The sequence below is a fragment of the Ictalurus furcatus genome, chromosome 15 (genome assembly GCF_023375685.1).
Source record: "Ictalurus furcatus strain D&B chromosome 15, Billie_1.0, whole genome shotgun sequence".
Classification (NCBI taxonomy): domain Eukaryota; kingdom Metazoa; phylum Chordata; class Actinopteri; order Siluriformes; family Ictaluridae; genus Ictalurus; species Ictalurus furcatus.
In genome coordinates, this window is record NC_071269.1 from 16,082,407 (window position 1) to 16,108,788 (window position 26,382).

Below are 26,382 nucleotides of genomic sequence, written 5' to 3' on the forward strand. Positions count from 1 at the left end.
GGTTGTAGATGTAAAACATAGCAACCACCATAGGTGAAAATATCGCATGAACCTTCAGAGGCTTTGAGAAGAACCAGTTGGTTTTAAGCACGGTGACGTGTGAAGCAGGCCTCAACTTGTTCTAGTCATGGTGGCATATAAATAAGTCATTGTTATGTGTAATGAATGTTTAATGAATTTAGATCAGTGATTCTAGTACAATGCCCTAAGATCTGCTATCTTGCAGGATTTCATGCCACTCACTCTTCTACAACTGATCAGATAGAAGTTATCAAAACTGTGTGGTTTTCAATGGTTTTCAATTAAATCAGAAATAAAATGTGTATTACATTTTTTAAAAATTCTTAATTACATGTAACAACAACAACAACAACAACAACAACAACAACATAATAATAATAATAATAATAATAATAATAATAATAATAATAATAATGATGATGATGATGACACTTGAAGGGTGACTTTGGTATGTTGCTGAACATGGGTTTGATCATCTATAGTTTTGTTTGTGTAACCATATTTAATAAAACATTTTGAGAATTGTATTGACTTATATGATGTTATTATAATGTTTCTTGTTTGTTTTACATTAAGCAAAACTTATAGCCAAGGGTAAAAAATGAAGAAAGGAATTTCTTTGCGTTCTTTTCAATGCTCTTTATTAGGAAAATAATTATTGAAGTAATATAATTATTAAGAGACTATTTGTAGGACACATTAGCTAAATATATGAGTATAGCAAAGGTTTATTATTATTATTATTATTATTATTATTATTATTGTTGTTGTTGTTGTAAAGGTTACCGAAGAAGTGATACTTTAAGTGCTACAATCACCTTTCCCCACTACATTTATATTAATTATATATACAAAAATATTGAAAATTAAAAAGATTACCTTGCCTTGCATTTGGCAACACAGTTAAGCAACAAAATGAGTTGCATGGAGATTGCGTACATATTAGATATTTTTGCTTTATTATAGTACCTAAAACATTGTTGTGAAAAAGTAGTCATTTCAAACTTTCTTTATTTGTTTATTTATGGTGTATTAAAGCATTCCATGTAATATATATATATATATATATATATATATATATATATTTTTTAATCAGCTGTTCTGGACGACGAATCCGCCAATGCGGATGTGACGTTTCTTTTACAATATGACGCGGCGGAAAGGCAAGTTACTTCCTTTCCGCCATTAGGTGAGTGCGTGGAAGGTTGGTTTAGTCCCGCTCTTGACAAGTTTATCGAAAATCTCATTCGATACTAAGTCTTCGTCGCGCTAGTTTTTTATAGAAGTAACCGTTTTTGTGTTTGTTTCAGGTTGCAGCCATGGGGCGCCGTCCAGCCCGTTGGTAAGTCTGTTTTTCTTTTATGTTCTCTGTAAAGAGCCGCGAGCTGAAAATGGCAGGACGCGCTAACCATGTGCGGTTCCTGGCCTGGCTTTAGCGGCTAGCTAGCTAGTAACGGGCGCTCCTGTAACTGATCATACTGAGGACTAGCGAAGAAATACTAGTGAAATGGAGTAGTCGTTTGAATATTCATTGAATTACAACAATATATGGTCTAAATAATTAGTAACTACTGCGACTGTCAAGTAACTATATACATTGTTAGATGTTAGCAATGGTGTGTTTAATAGTTTCCTCCGTGAGTCTGCTTTAGATCCAGTGTTTGTCAGCAGTGAAGAAATATGTACGTCCATCTGTTTATATCCATAGTCCTTTAAACAGTTGAACTGTTTGACTGATCACTGTCTCCTTACCCCAGCTACAGATATTGCAAGAACAAGCCTTACCCCAAGTCCCGTTTCTGTCGAGGTGTACCTGGTAAGGACATCCACTTTTATTGGAATAAGATACCCCCCCCCCCCCAACATGATTTAATGTGGTGCATTATCTGGGGATGCAGCCTACAGTTGTTTCTTCTAACTGTAGAAACAGATCCATCACAATATTTAATACAACAGAAGAAATTTTAGTTCCATTACATTTAAGACCTTCAGAAAAATGCAACAACAAAAAAGGCATGCAATGCAGAGGTGGCTTACCCACGTTAAAACTTATTTTTGTGTTAAATGTAAATAACCCAAAGTAAGATTTTTTTTTTAAAAACACAAGTTCTGGGTCACCTCTCCATGGTTTTAACTTACAATCAACCTTTAAATGCTTGATCAATAAATCCTCTACCTGCAACTAGTGGTCTAACCCCAGACGGGTCATAACTGAATCAACAGACAACATAACAGATCATCACTGAATTTTAAAGATGAATGAAGACACACTGTTTGCATTTATTTCACAGAAACCACAAAGGAGGATAAATTCCTAATAAGCTGGACATGCATGACTTGAAATAAATATTTATTTATTGATCTGTTTATAATGAAATCCTGCATATTTTGTACATACTGTGTTTGTAAATAATCTTTCTGCCTCTTTCTACTCTCCTCCCCTTTTTATCTTTTGGTGTTGATGTATTTTATTTATTTATTTATAGTATGGCACAGCTGTAGAGTACCTGAACCTCACAGAAAGCATTTCAGTGTACAATTGTCACTGACATTTTGTGAACATGGCAAAGAACCATGAAGCTTTCATGAATAAAATATTTACATTCTGTAGATAATGTAATTAAAAGAACCTGTACTAGCAGTGGTGTAAACTAAGTTTATGTAAATGTATGATTGCTATTCTCTCTGCTTAACCTAGATCCCAAGATCAGGATCTTTGACTTGGGCAGGAAGAAGGCTAAGGTGGATGAATTCCCCTTGTGTGGTCACATGGTGTCTGATGAGTATGAGCAGCTGTCCTCTGAGGGTAAGTGAGGGATGGTGAAGTTCTAAGAATTTACCTGTATGTACTCAAATTACTCGAAGTTCACCTGACGGTTTTTGCCTTGACAAGTGTTTTGCTGTTACTTTACTAACGCTAAACTGTATCTGGCTTTGTGTAGCTCTTGAGGCGGCCCGTATCTGCGCCAACAAATACATGGTGAAGACATGCGGTAAAGATGGCTTCCACATCCGTGTGCGTCTGCACCCTTTCCATGTCATCCGCATCAACAAAATGTTGTCCTGTGCCGGAGCTGATAGGTGAGTTTGGTCAAGCATAAAACTACCAACTGCAGCTTATTAAGCCGACCAGCTTGGTTGAATATACTGCTCTGGTGTGCAAAAGCTGCAGACAGTGAATCTTTGGTTGTGTATGAGCCCAGCTTGTGAAGTGCTGGGTCCTTTAAGGGACCATTGAGACAAAACCTCACTACAAGTGGAAATGTGTACATATGTGGGGTTTTTTTTTTCTCCCTATTTCTTTTTCTTTTTTTTCCACTTGTGATTTTTACTGTCTTGTTTCTTCTCTCCAGGCTCCAGACTGGAATGCGTGGTGCTTTTGGAAAGCCACAGGGCACAGTGGCCCGCGTGCACATCGGACAGGTCATCATGTCTGTGCGCACGAAGGCCCAGAACAAAGAGCATGTTATTGAGGCTTTGAGGAGAGCCAAGTTCAAGTTCCCTGGCCGTCAGAAGGTACATCTCACTCTCATAATGGGGTCGATGTTGCATGTTTTATGAAAAAACAGGAATATTGTTTTTATTATGGTCTGAAGCAATTGTTTGGTTTGTATGTGCTAGCAAGTGCTGGGATCTTAAAGGGACTGTTGTGAGACTGCTCAATTATGATCTTTGAGCTAAGCTTTAAATTTCCTCATTTTTCTTCTTTAGATCCACATCTCCAAGAAGTATGGCTTCACCAAGTTTAATGCCACTGATTTTGATGACCTGCTGCAGGAGAAGCGTGTGATCCCTGATGGCTGTGGTGTGAAATACGTCCCAAGCCACGGGCCCCTGAGCCGCTGGAAGGCACTGCATGCCAACTAAGCACTTCACACTCCCCATACTTTTGGCTGTGTGAGACTGAGCGCTCAGTTATCTGAAGTAGTAAATAAAATCAAACTGTTTTGACTATGAAATGTGGTTTCAGCTTAATTTGTATTGAATACAATTTTATTTTCCATTTTATTCTAGTTCTGAAGACCAGTTGTGGTTGCACCACTAAGTATTAAAATTGTAGTTTGAGGCTAATCAAAGATGTTAGTCAAATTTAAATTGGGTTATGTTGCCCTACCTAACTTGGCAAATGAACTATGAAAACTTGTAATTCACTGAATGATTTGTCAGTCTAAAACCGAGACTTATTTTTTGTTATTGATTCTTCTGTTCCCTTTTGAGTGAAACTAGCATCATAGTGTACTAGGAATCTCTAAATTGTTCTAAAATGTTGGTGCAATCTAGAGATTTCTTCTGCTAGTTTAGGAATAAACAAATGGAAATCGAGGTCAACAGCATCAAGAGGGATATTTCCACCACCATCAAGTCTATTGTTAATAGTTATACCATTACAACCAGTGTGGATACATAACCCAATGTGACTACATCCTTTAAAAGCCTAAATTTGGATATGTATTTGGCATACACAAAGTCTGAAAACGTTTGTCCTGCTGTCAGAACAGCTTGAATGTGTTTACATGCATGCAAAATTCCAATTATTATCTAACTTCAACAGATTATTTAATTGGGTGGGTAATAGGGGCACTATAACAACTTAAATAGCCTTAAATTCAATAAATGAGTGGAACCTGAACATCAATAGATGTACCTTTTATTGACCCCTTGTAGGGGAAATTCAAAAATCACATCTTTTGTTTTTCTAGGTCAGTGCACAAACTGGAGAGAGAAATAAAGCTTATTTTAATCAGAATACAGATGCATTAAAGGTAGACAGTGTTAAGGTCCTTAGACAAAATATCTGCATCCACCAACAGTAGTGAATTATCATACAATGTCAGTAGCTGAGCACCTGGACAAACTTTGCATTCAACTGGATTGCCATTGGTACTTGGCAAGTGGTGTGCATGTCACTGATGCTTCATGTTCCAGGGTGACAACTGTAGGGGCCAAATCTGCATGACTGAACACCAGGATAGTCCCCAATGAATGCCAGGTGAATTGTTCCCGTGAGATGAACAAAATATCATGTAATTTATTTCCTAAGACTTGGCTATGCTTTCCCTCACCTGCACAGATTTGACTTCATGCAATATGTAAGCATTTTGTTTTGCCTTGACATGAACAATAAAAGGTGTCCTCTGAATCTGACAAAGGGGTTAGTCTTCCAGTCGTGCAACCTACTGACATTGTAAAGTTGGATATTGCTGTTGGAGGAATCAGCAAATTTTATTTTGTCCAGGTAGCTTTGCTTGTGCCATTTACAAACCTAAATCCCAAAACCCCAGTAAAGTGGCAAAACAGCTGATCCATTAGCAGCCAGTTACCTTAAATATACTTTCAACCAAAAAGAAGTAAGACTGTGTCCTATGATATTCCAGCATAACATTAAAAACATTGGCTAAATAAAGTGGTGTGTTTTTGAGTCTTTGATAAACTCGGTTACTACGTACAATCTCCTTGATTTAAAGGGCATGAAAACGTGTATCACGTTATTGACAAGAAACCCAGTACGTTCTTGTGCAGCTTTGGCTTGGATGATATTCATCATGCATAGTTATCTTCTCTCAAACTTGCTGACTTAAAAAAAGTGTCCACTTTCAAAATGGTGTCATTTCAGTTGGAGTAGCAAGGGAAGGCCAAGAGTTATTTGGAACAAGATTATGCTTCTCTGCTCACTTCCTGACTTGATCTTCAGGGCCACCTCTACAGGATAGTGGTCACTCACACGTAAAGCCTGTAAGGAAAATGCACTGCTCTGTGATTTGTCTTCAGCACAGAAACACTAGATATACAGGTTAATGCATTACCCTAGCTGTAATTCAAAAGTGTGTCTCAATGTGATTTTCAAAAACTAAATGTAATCTGAGAAGACACCGTTATGTGGGAAGGAACCACATAATTAAGATAGGTGGTATGAATGTTTATGTGGGTGTGTAAGATAATGATAATAAAACAAAAATGCACTTACCTCTTCCTCTGTGATCCGGTATGCGGTGGCAAAATTAAATGGTTGTGCTGAGAATGGCACTATAGCTCTGAGGAAGGAATCTCCGTGAACGACTATCCTGTACCATTAGAAATCAACACTCCATAAGACACCCTGTTAACAAGCTGGAATATACCATAAAACACTTAAACAGAACAAGGCTTACCTGTCATATGCACAGTCAGTGGTTCCTCTTACTGTAGTATCCTGTTTGTCATCTATCAGCCAGCTGAAAGCATTGGAGTAGAGTCTTATGTTCTTCCTGTTTTTCTTGGCCACGTATCCACAAGCTGCATTGAAGTCACCAAGGAACATTATGTCCTATAAGAATGGTGGTAATGATGGAAAATATTTGTTGAATATCAAAAACCTTTAATGGTTAAAAAACAAATCAATTTTGTTTAAGCATTTTCTGTACCACTGTATCTCACCTCTGTGTTCCACAAATGTCTAACATCCTCAAAGACATCATAGAGTTTATCGATCTCTTTGGTGGCGTTACTAGGTGAGGTGTGCATTGGGATCAGAACAAACTCGCCAATCACTGTAAAACATAACCACTCAATCACAACCCAATCTTTTACAATGAAAATAGAAGAGTACATATTGAGAAATACAATATAGGGTAACTTTTGCTTTATTTATTTATTTATTTTAGTGTTCCTTAATCATAAAGCGACCTCAATAATCACCCAATACAGACAGATTATAATAGATTTATCGAGTCTAATCTCACTGAGACCTGATTGCAATAAGTTAAGGGTGTAACACAGTGACACTGCTGGTATCGGTATCTATTTAGTGCTCCAAATATCTGTTTGTACCTGTAGTTCAACCTTAACTATATCACTTGAGTTTATAATTGGTCTCGACTAGAGATGTGTAGGACTGTTTTTTTTTAAAATTATTATTATTTTTTTTATACCTTCCTGTGATATTTTCTAACAAATTTAGTTTGTACTATTTCCCAAATTATAAACAAACTAGTAGCCTAATTTGATCAATCTGATCAAGCAGTTACTAAGGACGAATGAAGAACATGGTCTTTGTTTGTCTCTCAAGCTTCACATTGACTTTTGACTTTTTCGTTTGGATCCCAGTCCTGATATACACCTCTGGTCTCAACCATGTCCTGTGAAACCTTTCAGACAAGCAAAAAAATTAAATAAAAAGAATATTACTATTCATATCTGTCCTGTCATGTAATAAAAATAAGTACACCCCATGGAAACTGTTGGCTTTTTTTGACCTATTTGGACAAGCAAACATTTGATCCTCTTTGAAACAGTGCCTATTAATAAAGTTGATACACTCTATCAAATAACACATAAAATTGACATTTTGTAGTAATGTTCACAATTTAAATTAACATAAAACAGATCAGTCACATGGAAAAAGTAAGTAAACCCCTACATTTATCACATTCATCTACATTCAAATCCATAAAATTCAAATCAGGTGTTCAAGATTGGGTGCCAGTGATGAGAACCTGCTTAAGGAGTGCAGGTGGAACCTGTCTTATTTATACCCCTCTCATACCTAGTGTCCGGTGTTCCCTTTGCTATTGACGTGTGTTGTGTCATCATGCCTAGAGCTAAAAAGTTCTGTGCGTCCTTCAAAAAAAATGTTGTAGATGCCTATGAGTCTGGCAAGGGACTTAAAAAGATCTCCAAATTATTTGAACTACATCATTCCACTGTAAGGAAAATCATTTACAAATGGCGCAGAGTTCAAACGACTGCAAATTTGTCCAGGACTGGTCGGCCCAGCAATTTCAGCCCTAGAGCAGGCAAAAAGAAGTCTCCAAGAACCCTAAAATTTAATCATAGGATCTGCTAGTAAGTCTTGCAACTGTTGGTGTCAAAGTGCATGCTTCTACAATCAGAAAGAGATTACACAAATTTGACCTGCATGGGAGGTGTGCCAGGAAAAAGCCTTTGCAAGACTACAGTTTACCAATGAGCATATAGACAAAGACCAGGTCTTTTGGAATAATGTGCTCTGGACAGACGAATCAAAGATCGAGTTGTTTGGCCACAGTAACAGCAGACATGTTTGGCGCAGACCAAAGACAGCTTTTCAGGAGAAGCACCTCATACCAACTGTGAAGCACGGTAGTGGAATGGACAGCTTTCATTCATTGAATCAATTATGAATTCTGCATCATATCAAAGAGTACTTGAAGATAATGTGAGGCCATCTGTTAGAAAGTTGAAGTTGAACTGAAAGTGGACTTTTCAACAGGATAATGATCCTAAGCACACTAGCAAATCCACCAAGGAATGGCTCAAAAAGAAGAAATGGAGTGTTATGGAATGGCCTAGTCCAGTGGTTTTCAAAGTGGGAGCTGTCAGGGGGCGCCCGGGGGGCCTCACCAATTTGGTGTGCAAAATAAATAAAAACGTGATTTTTTCTTTCACACTCTGACAACCACACACACACACACAAACACACACACAATCAATTCCTAATGTAATGTAAATATGTAAGATGTAATTATTAATAAAAAAAGGGGGATATATTCAGAAGTCTGTATTTTAATGTGTTTTACAGACATATTGCAAAAGGGGGGCCTCGGTCAAATGTTAATGCCATTTGGGGGGCCTTGCCCTGGAAAAGTTTGGGAACCCCTGGCCTAGTCAAAGCCCGGATTTGAATCCCATTGAAATGTTGTGGGGGGAACTTAAAACAGGTAGTACATGCAAGAAAATCCTCAAACATCTTGCAACTGAAAGATTATTGCATGCAACAGTGCTGAAAAAGTCTAGCAAGCCTGGTGGACAATTATACAAAATGACTACAAGAAGTTATTTCTGCTAAAGGGGGCAATACTAGCTTCTATGGGTATACTTACTTTTTCCACAGATGAATAACACATCTATTGATATTTCTGTTGAATAAATGATTGAAATAGGCACTGTTTCAAAGATGATCAAATGTTTGCTTGTCCAAAAATGTCAAAAAAGCCAACAAATTCTATGGGGTGTATTTATTTTTTCACATGACTGTATTTGTATCAATTTAGAACACATTATCTGTTGATTCTGAAAAATGTATTCATAATCAGTTACGTTCCTAGTAGTCATAATTTCATGTTACCTGTTTTAGGTGCTCGGAAGTGCACTACAAAAGGCTCCCTGGCAAAAGCATCCTCATCTCCTTTCTGTGTGTCTGGGTACTGATACTGGTTTATTAACCTGACTGAGTCAGTCCTGTAGGAGAGAACAGGAAATGATAGAGCACCAGTTCTAATATTCACTGTCAGTAGGATTTTTTTTTTAAAATATAAACTCATTCATACCTGAATACAAAAACATATTGCTCTTGATATGTTTGTGTCCTGCCAAGACGTTCACTGGACACATAGTCATACTGGTGACCCCTTTCATAGCTGAAAAAGAAGAGGTGATGTTATTGATTACATTTGTTACGTGGTTATTCACAGTAAGTAGAGTGTTTGACAGTAGGGAACAGATCACACTCTGTGTTTGAGAAAAACTGCAAAAACTGCTCATCTTCAATTTATTATTATTCCAAGAAATATTTTGTGTGTAGGATATGCAGATTGCAGGATGTCTGTCACATGTGGGTTGGGTTATCTAAATGACTGGAGGTGTAATGATGGTAATGTTACTCATTGAGTCTATTAAGCAGACGTGGAACGGCTGTTTTCTTCTGATCTCTGACTTCTTGAAGCAAACACACATCACAGCGTGACACAATCTGATCAAAAATAAAATCAAAATGCAAATTTTAATCTAAAGAAGTTAACTGGCTTTTTAACATAATTGGTACTGTATTCAGCCATTAGAAAATCACTGACTGTACTTGCAATCTGTATTCATATCTAAAGTACATTACAAGAATAAATAACATAGTTTCATTTAATTTGATTATATTACTACTATTTGGGTTCCATCTTATGAAATGCCCACTAATGTGATATTTTAAGGCATTAAACATCCACACTTGACATCACTTTCTGTAAAATCCTCCTTACCTGTGTTAAGATGTGCAAAACTGTGCTGTCTGTTGCTTTTGAGTCTCCAAAACTCTGAACATTGAAGGCACAAATCTTGAATGCATGGCAGGCCAGTGGTCCAGAGAGGCAGACTAAAAGGAGCAGGGAATGAGGAAGAATCATAGTGGACCCCTGGAGAGAGCGAGAGAGAGAGAGAGAGAGAGAGAAATTTCTGCTTTGCTGTTGTTTCCCTTATTCTTTAGGTAACTAGCCTTATGCTTGTGGTTACAGTGGAAGGAGAAGTAATACTGAAACAAGTACCAAAAGAACTAAAGTCATGTGATTATGATATGACTGCATGGTGTAAAACCATAGACCAGAATACGTTCTGCATGGATTTCCTCCAGGGTTCTTCGGTTTCTCAAAAACATGTCAGTAGGTTAACTGGCTACAGTAAAACAAAATTATTGTACACTTTTGTGTATATTTACTCACATGCAGCCCTGCTGTTATGAGAGCCTAATCCAGATGGCGACTCAGGGATCCATTAATGTGTGGAAGTCATATTTGATGAAGATTAATATATTTAAGCAATATCACACAAGCGAGAGTACACAAGAAATTGATTACCTACGGCGACTGACAGCCATGATGATATTTAGTATAACCACACAACTGCGAGGGCGATACTGCTTTTATACAACAAGAAACTAATATCAAGTAAGTGACATTTTGGACACAATATGGCCAAATGTTCTGTGTATTTTTGCTCCGCTAGTGGAAATAGATCCTAAAGAAGCCACACTCAATAGCTAGCTCACACTGATTTGTACATTCCCGTTAAGGGTGCTTCTGGTGAAATTTGTGTCCCTTCTTCCCTTTTATCTTCAACTAACAAGCTTTCATATTTTAAGCCAAAAGAATGATGTATACCAATAATAATACCACTTTACTAAACCTATTTTTAAGCAAAGATTAAGCGTGACACACTATAAAAACCATCATGCCATCACCCAACCCATTTGTTGCGAAATTTCCGTTATTGTTGAATTATCAAGCTAAAAGTTAAATGTTTTAGATAAAGTCAGCTTTGCAAAGTTTGCTCTCACGACCACACTCAACCGTTATTTACGACACGGTCTTAATAGCAGCGTGTATGTGTAGCCTATGTAATTGGCTGATTATGACTGTACGTCATGGCGTTAAGTATTTTGTTAGTCAACTTCTACTCTTCATTTATAGTCAGTATCCATGGTAAAACTAAATTCATTTACAAAATTATTTGAAACACACAGTGAAACTCTTGGAACGCCGTCATGTATAATGGTACTTACAGGCTACACATTACAAGATATGCAGTCTTATCTGGCATTGGTGATTAAAAACACAGTTTAGTTCCAAACTTTGTCTCTCTTTCTCTCACAACCCACTCTGCTTTGAAGCATCTCTGAATAGACAGGACAGGAGATTGCAGAAGTAAGAACATGATGGCAACATTGACCATCTGTTGTTTTTTCTGCCTTCATAAACCTCACGAACAACAACAACCGTTTGCCCCTGTTGTACATGAGAAGACATAGGAGAGAAGTACTGAGTCAAAACAAAGAAAGATAGCTAAACAATATAGAGTATAAATACCTGACAGCTGAAGGGGTTTCAACACTTTTGGGAAGTTCTGAAGAAACCTTGACTTCCGGAGAAGCGGGTTTTTTTTAAAGTCGTGTTGAGTGAAAGAGGATCCACCCTTTGCAGGCTTTAGACACAGAGGGAGGAGCATTGCTTCTAAAACCGGCCACTGCTGTGGTACTGCTTCTGTTCATTAGAGACATATGCACACAAACCCCATAGCCTCCCAGTGGAAACAGTAAATCAGTGTTATCTAACGTCCACTGTCAAGCTAACTTTATACCAGGCTGCTATATGACCAGCTTCTTCATCGTTTTGTTGCATTGCTTATGAAGAAAACACACTGTTTGATACCAGAATAATACTGTATATCCTATGTGACATGTATTCTGAATTTTCTTCCCGTCTGTCATCTTATTTACACTTGAAGAACATATGATCCTTTTCGCTACAGCAGTCTGAAGAGATGGTGTTACAGTAAACTGGGTCGCTACATTTGAGTGCTGAACCACTTTTACCTCAGACTTGAACAAACGTCGTAAAATACTTAGAAAACCATTTGTGATTATTGTTTATTTATGCGGGTTAGTAGTTTTACCCGGTTTATAGTTAATCAGTTAAGTCAGTAGTTCTTTCACTAAAAAAAAAAAACACAGAGAGGACTGGGGACTCGGTGTGTTTAATTGCTTTACAAATAGAATATGAATAATAAATGGAAAAACTCCGCGTTCCCTCTCCCTCTGTATTTTCTTTTTGATGGGAGGGGCGGAGCTTAGCCTGCCTTTTATCTAGCTGCCAATACAGACCAGTGTTGCCAACTTAGCGACTTTTCCGACCCCTTTAGCGACTTTTTTGCAAAACAAAAAAGCGCCTAGAGACAAATCTAGTGACTTTTTGGACACACCTTAGCAACTTTCCAAATGTCGTCAGTACTGTCCTGCAAGCGCGAGGTCCTGCTTTCCCGCTGCACTCACACTTCTCTCTGCGTTTGCTCTGTTCAGTGAGGGGCTGAGAGCCAGAGATTTAACAATGTCATGGATAACGAGACGCGCCCTTCGTCCCAATTTACATCATTCTTATGCGAATGTTTTTAGAACGCAAGACGAATATAATACAACATGTTTTACATGTAAAATAGTCCACGTTATTACAGCCTAGTTCTCCTGTTCAAAGTAGTTATAGTGTTCGGAAACATTTTTGATCATTCATGTTCCATACCTGTCCGTTATATAGTTTTATAAAAGTTATTTTAAAAAATCATAAAAGTTATGAAAAGTAATTAAAAGAAGTACAAAAACACAAAAGCAAAAAACAACACAAAAATAAAACAAAACCTATCTATCTATCTCTCTATCACATGATGGGGAGGCTTGGGAGGGCTTTAGTTACAAAAGGTTGAGAAGCTCTGAGTTAAGTGTTAGAGTTTGATATTACTGGAAGCATTGGCTACCCTGAGAGCTAGTGAGGAGCTAGTGACAGGTGAATTATTTACCTGGTTAGCAGGCTTTGCACTGGGACAACTGGAGAAATAGTTTTGTTATGACGAGCTGGGACTTTGTCCAGACTTGTTACTGTCTCAGAGCTGATAATCAGACTGTAATTACAGGTAGCTGATTCAAGTCGCTTCAAATTCCAGTCCTTCTTTGTTCCGATAATAAGAGAATTCTGCCGGTAAGTCTTTATTTTTTGAAGCGTTACAGGCGTATTTCCTACCTGTGGGTTTAATCCATTGCCTCTGCTTTCTTTGTAGAAGTGCTGCTCCTGCCAGGTGTTGTGTCGAACTCAGTCTCTCTGTCGGGATAGGCTTCACCCAGCCCCGATCCCGCCCCCGCCGAGACCGCGAAAAAATTGCGCGTGAACAAAAAAACTCGCACCCGAGATGCTGTGCTCGTACCACTGAGGTATTATGCAAAGCCCTAAGGCTCAAGACTAACGTTTTTAACGCCTTTTATATCTGTAGAATGTTGTATTCCTGAAGGGAAAGGCATATTTCATGACTGTCTATTTATATTTTAGTAGCAAAACTTTTTGTCGCGTTTTTATGTCTTTATTAACACAGTCACCTACTGCAGTGGTTTTCAAAGTGGGGGCCGCCAGGGGGCGCCCGGGGGCCTCAACAATTTGGTGTGAAAAATAAATAAATACATGATTTTCTCTTTCTCACTCTCAGACAACCACACACACAATCAATTCCCAATCTAATGTACTGTAAAGATGCAAGATGTAATTATTAATAAAAAAAGGAGGGATATATTCAGAAGTCTGTATTTTTAATGTGTTTTAAAGACATCTTGCAAAAGGGGGGCCTTGGTCAAATGTTAATGCCATTTGGGGGGCCTTGCCCTGGAAAAGTTTGGGAACCACTGACCTACTGTACACAATCACCTACTGTATAGGCCGGATTATCCAATGGGCATTATGGGCACGGGCCCAGGGGCCCAAGCGTGGGGAAGAAAAAACATTTTTCTTTTTTTTCTTTCTTTTTTTGACATTGCTGAAAATGCAGGGCAATGTCTGGTTGGGCCACACAAGATTAAAAAAGATGCATTCCACCCAATGTCTACCCAAAGTACAGCGCCTGAGAGTAGCTTTTAACACGTGTGACTCAATTTCAAATCTGCCTTTTGCTGAACTCTCTCTTCTCCCTTTTCCATCACATATCAGATCGGATAGGCATTTATTTTCAATAAAAATGAAGAAAATATTTTTAAATGTTTAATAATAAAGTATTTATCGGTTAGGCGTAGTTGTAGGGAGGGCTTTATTGTCCCAATAAGTTGGCATCTATTTAATCATTTTAATAAATATATTCATTTACACTCTATGTTATTACTGCATCATGTTAATGTATAACAATACTAAGGTGTGAATAGTATCTGCCACTGTTTATAAGTATAAATAGCATTTAACAAACAACTATTTGCATTTATTGCAAAGAACTGCTACTTTTATATAGTGTAAATAGCATATCACTAAGAAAATGCTGGTATTGTTACTTAGTATAAATAGCATGTTTGTGTGTGTGAGTTACACTACGCAGGGAAATGTCTCGATATTGTTGCTGTTGGTCCAGGAAATCATTGTTGCAATCATGTTGTGTAAATCCTGTATGATGGATAATTAATCCGTACCTGCCTGGGCCTCCTGCTTAGGTGCCTATGCAGGAGGCTGAACTGAAATCTCTGAATACTTTTTTTTTAAGTGATCACTTGGGAAATTTCATACACTGGTGCTGCACTAATCTTGCAGGGGTTTGGTGGCCAGTTGACACTAAAGAGACCTTGTAGTTGAAATTGGGATTCTTGGCTAAGGTCATATAACCTAACTTTGTAAATAGGATAATTGACCTTGGTACTTTAAATTAAGGTGAGGCTGCAGAGGTATTCTTACGGTAATGTTTAGACTGGATGATGCTCAGACCAACTGTTCATCTGCAGGAAGGATATGTCTTGGCAAAGGCAGGCTCACTGGAGGCTGGATGCCATCACCATGGTCTACAGCTGGGCTGGACGCCCTGCTGTTAGACGCTACTGTACAAATAGCATCTAAAACAGACCAAGCTATACAAGAAATACACTAATAGGCTTGCCGAAACACTAAGGACACAGTTTAGCTGTCTCTTTTGAGTTTCAAACATGCTTTAGTTCAAATAGCTTGCCAGTGTTAATATGGAAATGAGAGCAATTTTCTCATTTCCCCTGCTTTACATAATGGCACTGAATATCATTTGAGAATGAAAAAGAAAAACTTTAAACAAACTTCTGTAGAGTAAATTTGTCATGCAGAGTAAACATGCAGATGAGCATATAATGCACAGCTTAAACGTGCAAGAAATGCATTATGTAATCACCTGTTAAAATTATATCATCCATATTTACTATATAGTATCCTCAAAAGACCTTGCTAAACTCTGTCATTCCTTATATATCAGTTTGAGCATCAGAATCATGCTGAAACAATTAATTCAATCATCAACATATTTGTCCAGGTCAGAGTCACGGTAGTCTCACAAGTCAGACTTTTAGCTAAATCATTAAAAGGCATGTTTTCAACTTACCATTGCAGTCATTTGTCAAGCCTTAGGTTTTTACTATTCCTTATATGTCAGTTTGAGCATCTGAATCGTGCTGAAACACTTAATTCATCCAATTTATTTATCCTGGTCAGAGTTGCACAAGCCAGATAAAATGCTAATACAAATACTAAATAATAAATATGCTAAATAAGTATGCTTTTAAAAAAGCTAAGTATACACACAAAGTTTATATGCATACGTACAAAATAAGTATGCAGACTAAAATTTTAGAGGTGAGAGAAAACTAGAGAACCAGTAGGAAATCCACACAAGCCCAGTGTCTCGTAATGGAATTGAGGACAGAATTTGCTCATACATTGCACATCTTAATACAAGAAAATTCTTAAATGTGCCAAATGTACATTAAAGCCAACAATTGTAACTCTCATTAAAATGTTAATAATAATAATAATAATAATAATAATAATATAGTGCTGTTTTAACAAGAGACAGTGTGCTGTAGTGTGATTCAGCACTATTCAAAGAGTTTAATAGAAAAAAGACCAGACCTCCTTCATTGGGACTGACAGGCTCAAAGTTAACTAAATTAGGCATAAAGTCTCTAACATTCGTGTTCTGATAAAGGCTCTAACAGCAGTGTCTCGATTGTGTTATAGGTTTATCACACACGTCAAGTCCCGCCAGGAGCACAAGGCTGAAAACAAGACAACTGCAAAGGAGGTCAACAGCAAGCAGGTGCATGAGAGCCAAGAGCAGGTACACACACACACACACACACACACGCACACACACACGCGCACACACACACACATACACATACACATAGAGTAGATGTTCTGGATGTCTCTGTGGATGTCGAGTGTTTGCATAAATCGTTCTTACCTTTTGAAACCATCATCAATGCAAAGGTCACTGACAATTAAATAATCCCTAAAATGCTTTCATTTCCTTATAACATGTGTCCACAGATTTTCCTCATGATTAGCCACATTAGTAGTTTATCCTAATGAGTCTCCCCACTGTCTTCTACAGGTGATGAGGGTCAATGGCTGCTCTAAAGAAGCTTCCCTCTTCAGTCAGGGGACACAAGATGCCGAAAAGCCCGTGCTGATCCATCATCAACCTGCATCGCCTTCTGGCAAAGTCATGGATTCTATTACGATGCAGGTACAAACTAAAATAATTATAAAGCCTTTAGTTTCAGTATCATCAGCTTCTAACTACAGACCCAATCTTCTTCTCTTAAGCTACTCCAGCTAGCTAAAGTTACCACAAAAGATTCTTGCTAGCTCATTAGTGTAGCTAACTGAAAGAAGGTGAAACAAATGTGTAAATGACTGTGCGTTACAGGCTCAGAATCCCACTGGAAATAACACAAGCATCCAGGAAGTCAAGCCTCGCCCAAGAACACACAGGGCTATGCAGAACGTCCAGCTGCAGAGTGAGTCACATCTGTCTGTTTGTATATCAGTGTGGCACAGTGTGTGCTCCAAACTCTCCACAGCTGCTTCACAAACCACATCCCACTCTACTAATGGGGTGTGTTATCTTGCTAGATTAGGGTTTAGCAGAGTATTACTGAACTCATCCTGTGGCTACAACCCAAACTGCTAGTATACAACAACAACAAAAAAGTGTCAAAACAGATTCCTTTTAGGAGTTAGCATTAGCCTGCTACTTAGCTACCTGACCATTTCCTGTGCCTGTGTTAAAAACGGCATCCTGCTTCTATGCTATGCTGCAATATTATTTATATGTGATTGTATATGTAATGTATATGTAAAATGTGTCATAATTTCCTGAAAAATAAACATATGGCATGTTTGAAATCCTGATTGCAATGTTAGAAATCTAGTCCCTGCCGTGCCTGCTGTGCCTTTAGCTCACATGCAAAATGAGATTTAAGAAAGTACAACAGTGCATTTTTAATATGGTTTATTTTCATTAGTTTTAAGCTGTACATATTTTCTGCCGAGCACAATGTAAGAAATGGTACCTGAGGCTAAATAAATCACATGTTAAAACCAGTACAGTACATAGAGGTCAGACTGCGGAATCAAATCATCCCATCATCCAAAATGAAACAAAAAATAAGTGACAACTTTGTGCATGCAATGTCAATGGCACTTAAGTTGAGCTGAAAAAAAAAAAAATCATCCTTTAAGAAAAACCATGAGCAAATAAGCAGCTGTTTTATATTTTAATGACATGCATCATAACTATCATCAGAATTTTGCTGCACACACATGGCTCCAACTGCCAATAATCAGATGTTAATTGCCTACTGTGAAAGTGCAAATACACAGTAAATTCTCTTTCACAGACCATTATGGTGTTGCTATGAGCTTTAATGCCAGTTACAGTAATACTGATGTGCAGATTGGATGAATAGCAATGTGATGCAAATTACAATAAGGACTTTAGCTCATATGATTGCCTTTGACATTAACGTTTTATAGTAAATGTTATCAGCATATGTAGCAGGCAGAGGCAACGGTGAAATCAATGTTGTTCTGCTATTTGCTTTGCCTAAAGTGATCTTAAAAAGCTTAAACAAGCACATTCTTTTTTTTTTTTTTTTGAGGTGGGGGGGTTATAACCTTCAGCCACTTAATTTGGGCTTCACTGTAATCTATTAGCAGTCAAATATAAAATAGAAACTGATCCTTCACAGTGAGGCTCTAATGAGCTCTAATTCACTTTTCAGTTGTATACAAGATGCGCATAATGGTATATGATGCAAAAAGTATAATATTTAAGTGATAATAAATCAGCAGATGTTATTGTGCGGGACTTAATTTGGACTGTACACATACAAGTACATGGGCCTGTTTTCATGCATGTTTGGTGAGTGGTTTTGGTGGTGCTGTAGGTTTATGGCTTCATTAAAGAGCGTCACTGCTCAGCAGAGGGAGCCACTGGCCATACAAACAAAACTTGAAATATTCAACCAGAAAAAAAACAAGCAACTCCAATATGTAAACATTATTGTTGGAGTAAAAATCAATCAGAAAATCAATGAGAACCTCATGAAAACATTTTTCTAAGTGTGCTTCAGCCTTATCTTTCAAAATGAAAAGACAAGCATAAACACTACCAGTCCCAAAAAGCCCAATCCATAAACACAGTAGAAAGGTTTGTTATAAATCTATGTTTGATATATTCATATGTGAAATATTTGATATTTGAAATTCATATGCGAAATATGTGATATATTTAATGAGAAATTTAAAACATAAAATTACTTTAAATTTTGAGCATTAAGGCAAATCAGACAAGGAATTAATTAATAATACAAAAGATTCATTATACTTAATATTTTTCTGTATATTAGACCTAATATTAATAAAAGAGTATTTTTATATTGTATGTCCCTGCTAAATAAGCATCCCTATTTGGGTGTATTTGTGCTTCCAATATGTAAGAATAAGAGTGAAATAGAGGAGAATAGATACATAATAAGAATTCTTTGGCGTTCCCTCAGTGAACTCCGAGAAATGTGCATGTAGTAATATTTAAGATGTTCACTTGCATCCTAACTACACAGAATGCAGTTACTGTCCAGTCTTTTTGCTGTTTCCACTAGAGCTACTTGTCAAGCTAGTTAAGAAATAAATTGTGATAGTTATATGCTAATCTTAAATCTTTATTTCAATCTGACTAATTTAAAAACTGTTCTACTCACATGATCCAAAGTTTAGGAATCTCTAATGGATGTAAAAAGGATGTGGCATCACTACAGCTGTTAAGGTTAAGCTTTAGTCTATGTATGAGAAAAGTATCCAACCTCCACCTCCATTTAGAGACACTGAAGAACAAAAGGTGAAAGGCATGAAATTTCTACTTAACTGTCCTTCACAAATGCACTGTTTAATTCCCCTACAAATTTACCAGTGGCTGAAATACACAACCAATGCTCTTAGAAATGATACAGTATTCTAACTATTTTCTAAAAGCATTTTTAAAATGGTTATATTTCCAAGAGAAAGGACAAAAAGCATGTGTCTAGGCCTGTGAATCACATGCAATTTATAGAATACCTACAGACTTTCTCTGGAATCCTATCTATCCTACTAGAACATTCCTAAAAGGGAAAAAGCATATTTCAGAGGAGCCTCTGTGAGTTAAAGGAGCGTTCTGCTTGTCGAGCTGGTCCAGCTGATTTTGTCGATGATTGTTCCTCCCTTTGCAATTCTGAAGACATTTAATTCTTCTTAGTTGAGTCAGTAGACTTAGTGTGACTTGGTATCTCCAGCACAAACTGCAACTGTGCCAGGTCCGGTCCCATGAGCCAAAGTCTCATTCAGTTAAAGCTCAAGCAGATGTAGGAGCAAAAGGACAGTCAGCAGAGAAAGCGTCCCTTTAGGACCTGTAGTCCTTTTTACTGTATGGCTTGTTTCCTAGAATACTATCCACCTCATGAATGATTGAGGATGACAACTTTGATAGAACCTGTATGACAAATGATAGATAATAGATTCTCCAGATTTATAAACAGTTCCACATTGTAATTGCTGTGACCACACCAGGAAATAATAATTTGAAAAAAAAAGAAATTGTGAGATCACTGAAACTCTGCTCCTGGGGCTCAATGCTACAGGGGAAGCAGTACGTTTTGGATCATCAAATCATCAACCATGACAAAATAATAATTTACATACCCTATGGACATAATATAGAACACAAAATTAAAATTTACAGCAACACGACGTGTGTTACATTGTCAATAATATATATTGTCAAAAATATAGTGTTCTAATAGTGTGTCTAGTACACGCTAGTATCAAAGAATAAAGTTATTTAAACCAGCTATAAAATAAACTTTACTTAAAACATATAATTTGAAACATTTCCACTGATTACTCTGTTCACTTTAGTTGAATCACATTATTGTGCAAGGCAGTCTCTGAAAACTCCCAAAGTAAACTGAACATATACTCATTTGCAATCACTTCATTTGCATTAATCAGACATGCTTGCAATGTGATTTGTGGCTCATCAATAGCTTGGCACATGGTAATTAGAGCACCAGCTAATTACATACAACACATGCGGTTTTAAAAAAAACAGACGACTGAATATTCACCTGGATGGCTCCTATGTTCTCCATGAGTTGATCGCTGCTGGATGCACCTAGCAGCACAGAGCTCACTCCCTCGTTCCTTAGACACCACGCTGTGGAGAGACACACATGACACAGCACAACACAAGACAGCAGCAAAGGGAGACCTATTAGATGTTTTTAATTAGTTTCCTAATCCAAAAGTTGCTAATTTAGTTCCTAGAATCCTAGAATACAGTTTTAATCTTATCCAGCTGAAAACTGGAATGCTGATTATGTGACTCAGGAGTGTCATGAACTAGAACTTTAGAAAATGGTGAACTGCTTGAATCATTCTGTCATCTATTTCGACTTTTAAGCAGCAAAAACATTTTGTCCCTATATGCAGACAATAAGCATAAACCAATAAATTTATGCTTGTGGTATTAAATGTGTGGTACACACAAAGTACTGGATATAGCTCTTATGAGTAAAATAGTTTAAATAGTTTAAATACAGTGCACTGAAATGCTGGATAATTTCTAGCAATAGCAAGCTCAATTTCACTAAATTGCCTGACAGGTATTAAGAAGAAAAGGAAAAAAGTCCAAATCTGAAAAATATTTGGTGTATCAAAGTAGTAGAGAGAAAGCAGATACTAAATTTCTTTGTAATTGTAAAATGTAGTACACTTTTGCAAAGAAAGAAATTTTTTACATCAGTTTTTTACCAAACTTTCTAATACAATTTAAGGTTTTCTCTAATTACTGTGTAATCAACTCTAAACCAACTCAGAAAAAAATTATTTACACAAAATGACTGCTTGCTGATGGACACGTTAAAGACACAATAAAACCATAATAAAATATTTTAAAAAATCACTTACAGCCCAGGTTCAGCAATGTGGTAATAGATGGCTGATTACTATATAAGCTTTTGCAGCTATATATAACAGCAATTACAGTGAAAGCTAATCTAATTTCAACTGTATTTCCATTAACAGAACTATTGAAAAAATATACTAGTTATGCACTTACAAACTAAAAATGGATAAGTAAATGATAATAGGTTTATGGTTTTTAAGGTTTTAAGTAATACTAAAATAAAGACTCTGTAATTCCAATTTATTTTAAGCTAGATAACTTCAAGTTTACAATACAACTTTACATTCCCAGTTTAATTGCTTAAACATGTAATTATAGTAAAATATAGTGTGAATATACATAATACTTCTTACCACTTTATTAATTACCATATTTTTAAGCTAAAAAATTAATCAGTAAAAAAAGAATCCTCAGACTATTTTCAGAATAATAAAAATCAACCTAAATGATATATTTTGTATGTATTCACATTGTAAAGTCTCAGCTATGCATTTGAGCTTTTTATAGACTTGCAGAAGGAATGAACAATGATGGAGTGCTAAGTAATAACAGACCAGATGCTACATCCAAAAACACCTACTACCATACAATTTTTTTTTTTTAAATACTCTGGCATCTATAGTTACCATGGTAACATCATTCATATAATCTCAGAGACAGCAGTAAGCTATATTTATGTATGTGTGAGCATAAAAAAAGATATCACATGTCTTTTTTCTCCTCCTGTGGAGGAGACAGCTGATATTACAGAAAAAGAGAGAAGTGGGTGAGTTTGGTCTATGTGAGCTAAATGCTAGGGTGCACACGTCATCTCTGACTGAGCAGATCCATTAAAACCATACAAATAAACAGATTTTAAACCATTTTTGGAAGTACACTAAAAAATCTCAGTTTTTTTGCACAACCTTTAACAAACTTGCTAAAGTGAGAAAGGAATATTATAAATAGTATTTTAATAGGCCACATGGTGTGGAGAGAGTCATGATTCATTTAACATAACCACAGGGACTGATATTATTAAGAGATTTATACCACGGCCTTGTTCAATTCTCAAATCTTCAGGTCAGAAGTTGTTGATAAATGTCCTTTAATTGAAGGCCTAAGGAGCTGATAAAGATCCACATCTGTGCATTCTGATTCACTTTTACAAATGACCAAAGCCAATTACTTATATTTTAGAATAAGATTTCCTTGCACACAATTGTGATTATCAACATTATTTGCTATTTTTATCACTTATACTACTCACTATAGCCTACTTGCTACACTTATTGATACTGATACCGATTTTGATTATTTAACTGCAAATCAGTCCTTTTTTTAGTTGTTTAAATATTAGGATAAACAGTACTGTACATGTACAATGTACTGCAACCAGATGTGAGTATGATCATACAGATATGCCAAAGATGAAATTGCTGAATAAGAAAAGTGTAGGTGGAATTTGCATACACTTGTTTTATCATAAATGACTGTGATGAATAAGGGCCATAGTCTCATTACAGTCAATGAACAATTTATGTGACATTTATGACATGATGCCAAATGGTAAAGCTAAAGAGAGGACCATTTTTGGGAAGAAACACTGATTGAAGATTGAAAGTACTGCCATTAAAACTATATTGCCTAGCACCAAAGACTCAAACACACTGCATATTGTGGCATCTATACCCTAAGCAACAAAGGCTTTACCACATACCAACAGTTCCCTAATGCAAAACCAGGTAAGAACAAATCCAACACCAAGATAAGTCCAGTAGACGCAAAACAAGAATCACTATAAGACACTGGGAATTGACATGAAGACAGTGTGCCCTGAGCTCCAGGCAGGCAGACAGACAGACAGACAGACAGAGAGAGAGCAGCAGAGCCCAGGCGGAATTACCAATGGCCAGCTGGGGTAGCGTGCAGCTGAGCCGCTCTGCGATGGCCTGCAGCTCTTTCAGCTTCGCCTGCTGACGCCGGCCTTCCTCACTCAGGATCTTGTCCTTCAACCACTGGTAGCCCTGTTCCAAACACACAGCACACCTGCTCAGAGAGGCTGCGTCTGACCAGAAACATAATGGGATTGCCCCAGGAAGGCTGAATGAAACCATAGAGTGAAACACACTCAGAAAATGCGGGACTGGGACAGTAGCTAATTTCCCACAAGGCTGAGAGATTACCTTCAGAGAGGCACGTGAGGACGGGGGCACGCCGCTATCATACTTCCCTGAGATTATCCCACAAGCCAGAGGGGACCATGTCATGGCACCCACACCTGTGGGGAAACATGGACATCATTGTTCAACTGATCGCACACACACGTGTGCACACACTCGCACACGCGCACACGCGCACACACCTATCTTGTGGAAAAGCTCAGGCAGCTGAACCTCTACTTTCTCCCTCTGGAACATGTGGTACTCAGCCTGCTCACAGATTGGGGGGATAAGGTTAAACTGCCGTGCCACCGAGTATGCTTCCTGAGAGAAACACACACACAACTTTCAATTTTACTGTCCTTGTGAGGAACTTCTGTTGACATAATATTTAATGCAGATAATGAATGAGACTAATTTAACCAAAAGTTACTTAAATGAAACCAAAAGTGACTTATATGAAACAAATGTTACTTATATGAAAAAAAATGCAGTTTTACTCATGGTAACCAGCCAAATGACCCTACAAGGTTAAAACTGTCACAGGGTTTCTGCTGGTATTATCAAATCTAATTTAATGCCTTTTTAATGCCATTTTTAACATTTTTAATGCCATACAAGACCCATACTTACATACATTATATATATATATATATATATATATATATATATATATATATATATATATATATATATATATATACATACACACACACACACACACACACACACACACACACACAATATCTCACAAAAGTGAGTACACCCCTCACATTTTTGTAAATATTTGATTATATCTTTTAATGTGACAACACTGAAGAAATAACACTTTGCTACAATGTAAAGTAGTGAGTGTACAGCTTGTCTAACAGTGTAAATTTGCTGTCCCCTCAAAATAACTAGACACACAGCCATTAATGTCTAAACCGCTTGCAACAAAAGTGAGTACACCCCTAAGTGAAAATGTCCAAATTGGGCCCAATTAGCCATTTTCCCTCCCAGGTGTCATGTGACTTGTTAGTGTTACAAAGTCTCTAGTGTGAATGGGGAGCAGGTGTGTTAAATTTGGTGTCATCGCTCTCACACGCCCTCATACTGGTCACTGGAAGTTCAACATGGCACCTCATGGAAAAGAATTCTTTCAAAAAGAATTGTTGCTCTACATAAAGATGGCCTAGGCTATAAGATTGCCAAGACCCTGACACTGAGCTGCAGCATGGTGGCCAAGACCATACAGCAGTTTAACAGGACAGGTTCCACTCAGAACAGGCCTCGCCATGGTCGACCAAAGAAGTTGAGTGCACGTGCTCAGCGTCATATCCAGAGGTTGTCAGTCTGTCAGTGCTCAGACCATATGCCACACACCGCATCAAATTGGTCTGCATGATCAGTATGCAGTATTCCAGCATGATAACGACCCCAAACACACCTCCAAGACGACCGCTGCCTTACTAAAGAAGCTGAGGGTGAACATGATGGACTGGCCAAGCATGTCTCCAAACCTAAACCCTATTGAGCATCTGTGGGGCATCCTCAGATGGAAGGTGGAGGAGCACAAGGTCTCTAACATCCACCAGCTCCGTGATGTCGTCACGGAGGAGTATAAGAGGACTCCAGTGGCAACCTGTGAAGCTCTGGTGAACTCCATGCCCAAGAGGGTTAAGGCAGTGTTGGAAAATAATAATGGTGGCCAGACAAAATATTGACACTTTGGGTCCAATTTGGACATTTTCACTTAGGGGTGTACTCTCTTTTGTTGCCAGCGGTTTAGACATTAATGGCTATGTGTTGAGTTATTTTGAGGGGACAGCAAATTTACACTGTTATGCAAGCTGTACACTCACTACATTACATTGTAGAAAAGTGTCATTTCTTCAGTGTTGTCACATTAAAAGATATAATCAAATATTTACAAAAATGTGAGGGGTGTACTCACTTTTGTGAGATACTGTATATAAAATGCATATATTTTTAAAATACCCAAGTTCTGAATTGTAACCATTCAATTTGACAATGATGCATTTATGATAAAATGTCGTAAGACACAAAGCATACAATTTCAAAATTTATTTGCAGGTATTTAAACAATGATTTAACAAAGCACCAATCAACCATATGTTGAATTCTAGACATACTGAAAAATCATTCCATGACTGGAAAAAAGCCGTTAAGTTTCTGTTTGTGTAAATTGTACTGCCATCGAATAAACATGTGACCTTCTTCACCTATAACCCCAAATTCTATCAGTCTGGACAGTGAAGGAAAAGTTTATCACACCAATGTACCTATTTTGTGACAGCAAATCAAAGTTATTAATTATGAAGGCTAAATTCAAAATAAATTGATAATATTCTTTTTTCTTCAAAACTAGCTACAATTTTTTAATGCATGCAGGAATAAAAGGTAATGCTTTTTAATGCCATTTAAGGCCTTAATTTTCACTGAATGCATTGAATGACTTTTAATGCTTTTCAATGCTTTTCCAGCAGAAACCTTGTGTCAGATATTCCTGTCCTTGTGGGGACATTTGGTAGAAAGCTTCTTATATGTTTGTATTCATCTTCTATCCTGCATGGCTACTAATATGAAAGAATTTTTAGATACATTCAGGAAACTAGTAATAATATTAATTGGAATATTTAATTAATGTTGATATCAGTAGTAAATTCATTTGCATCACTGCACACTC

The 26,382-nt window shown here is 37.2% G+C and overlaps 3 protein-coding genes and 1 non-coding gene across 13 annotated transcripts in view; 2 read left to right on the forward strand and 2 right to left on the reverse strand.

The window, feature by feature from the left end:
• Positions 1-1,206: 1,206 nt before the first annotated feature.
• rpl10 (ribosomal protein L10) lies at positions 1,207-3,980 on the forward strand. The gene is made up of 7 exons (XM_053643516.1): positions 1,207-1,225; positions 1,332-1,363; positions 1,779-1,837; positions 2,720-2,827; positions 2,964-3,102; positions 3,375-3,537; positions 3,733-3,980. The coding sequence occupies exons 2-7, from the start codon at positions 1,341-1,343 to the stop codon at positions 3,886-3,888; spliced, it is 648 nt and encodes a 215-aa protein (XP_053499491.1). The 5' UTR covers positions 1,207-1,225; positions 1,332-1,340; the 3' UTR covers positions 3,889-3,980.
• On the forward strand, positions 3,132-3,266 carry LOC128619942 (small nucleolar RNA SNORA70). Its single transcript, XR_008388040.1, has one exon. It is a non-coding gene; the product is annotated as a small nucleolar RNA SNORA70 (small nucleolar RNA).
• Positions 3,981-4,473: 493 nt separating the features above from the next.
• On the reverse strand, positions 4,474-13,395 carry dnase1l1 (deoxyribonuclease I-like 1). 7 transcript variants are annotated; one of them, XM_053643513.1, is made up of 11 exons: positions 13,305-13,377; positions 13,084-13,185; positions 11,604-11,777; positions 10,005-10,157; positions 9,639-9,727; positions 9,306-9,395; positions 9,104-9,216; positions 6,436-6,548; positions 6,171-6,325; positions 5,987-6,083; positions 4,474-5,752 (listed from the first exon to the last, which is right to left on the reverse strand). In XM_053643513.1, exons 4-11 carry the CDS (start codon positions 10,146-10,148, stop codon positions 5,627-5,629), a joined length of 927 nt encoding a protein of 308 aa, XP_053499488.1. In that variant the 5' UTR covers positions 10,149-10,157; positions 11,604-11,777; positions 13,084-13,185; positions 13,305-13,377; the 3' UTR covers positions 4,474-5,626. The 7 variants fall into 7 exon arrangements, with proteins under 7 accessions (XP_053499488.1, XP_053499489.1, XP_053499485.1 ...); XM_053643514.1 differs by lacking the exon at positions 13,084-13,185 and having other exon boundaries at positions 13,305-13,395; XM_053643510.1 differs by having other exon boundaries at positions 11,604-11,718; positions 13,084-13,348.
• Positions 13,396-18,209: 4,814 nt separating this feature from the next.
• The window catches only part of kcnab2b (potassium voltage-gated channel subfamily A regulatory beta subunit 2b), a 53,519-nt gene continuing 45,346 nt past the window's right edge, over positions 18,210-26,382 (reverse strand). For all 4 annotated transcript variants that reach the window (XM_053643193.1, XM_053643195.1, XM_053643194.1 and 1 more), the window contains 5 exons: positions 23,897-24,017; positions 23,718-23,812; positions 23,438-23,558; positions 20,714-20,802; positions 18,210-20,079 (listed from right to left, as the gene is read on the reverse strand). In XM_053643193.1, coding sequence (XP_053499168.1) covers positions 19,990-20,079; positions 20,714-20,802; positions 23,438-23,558; positions 23,718-23,812; positions 23,897-24,017 — 516 coding nt within the window. In that variant the 3' untranslated portion in view covers positions 18,210-19,989. The remainder of the gene's footprint in view (positions 20,080-20,713; positions 20,803-23,437; positions 23,559-23,717; positions 23,813-23,896; positions 24,018-26,382) is intronic.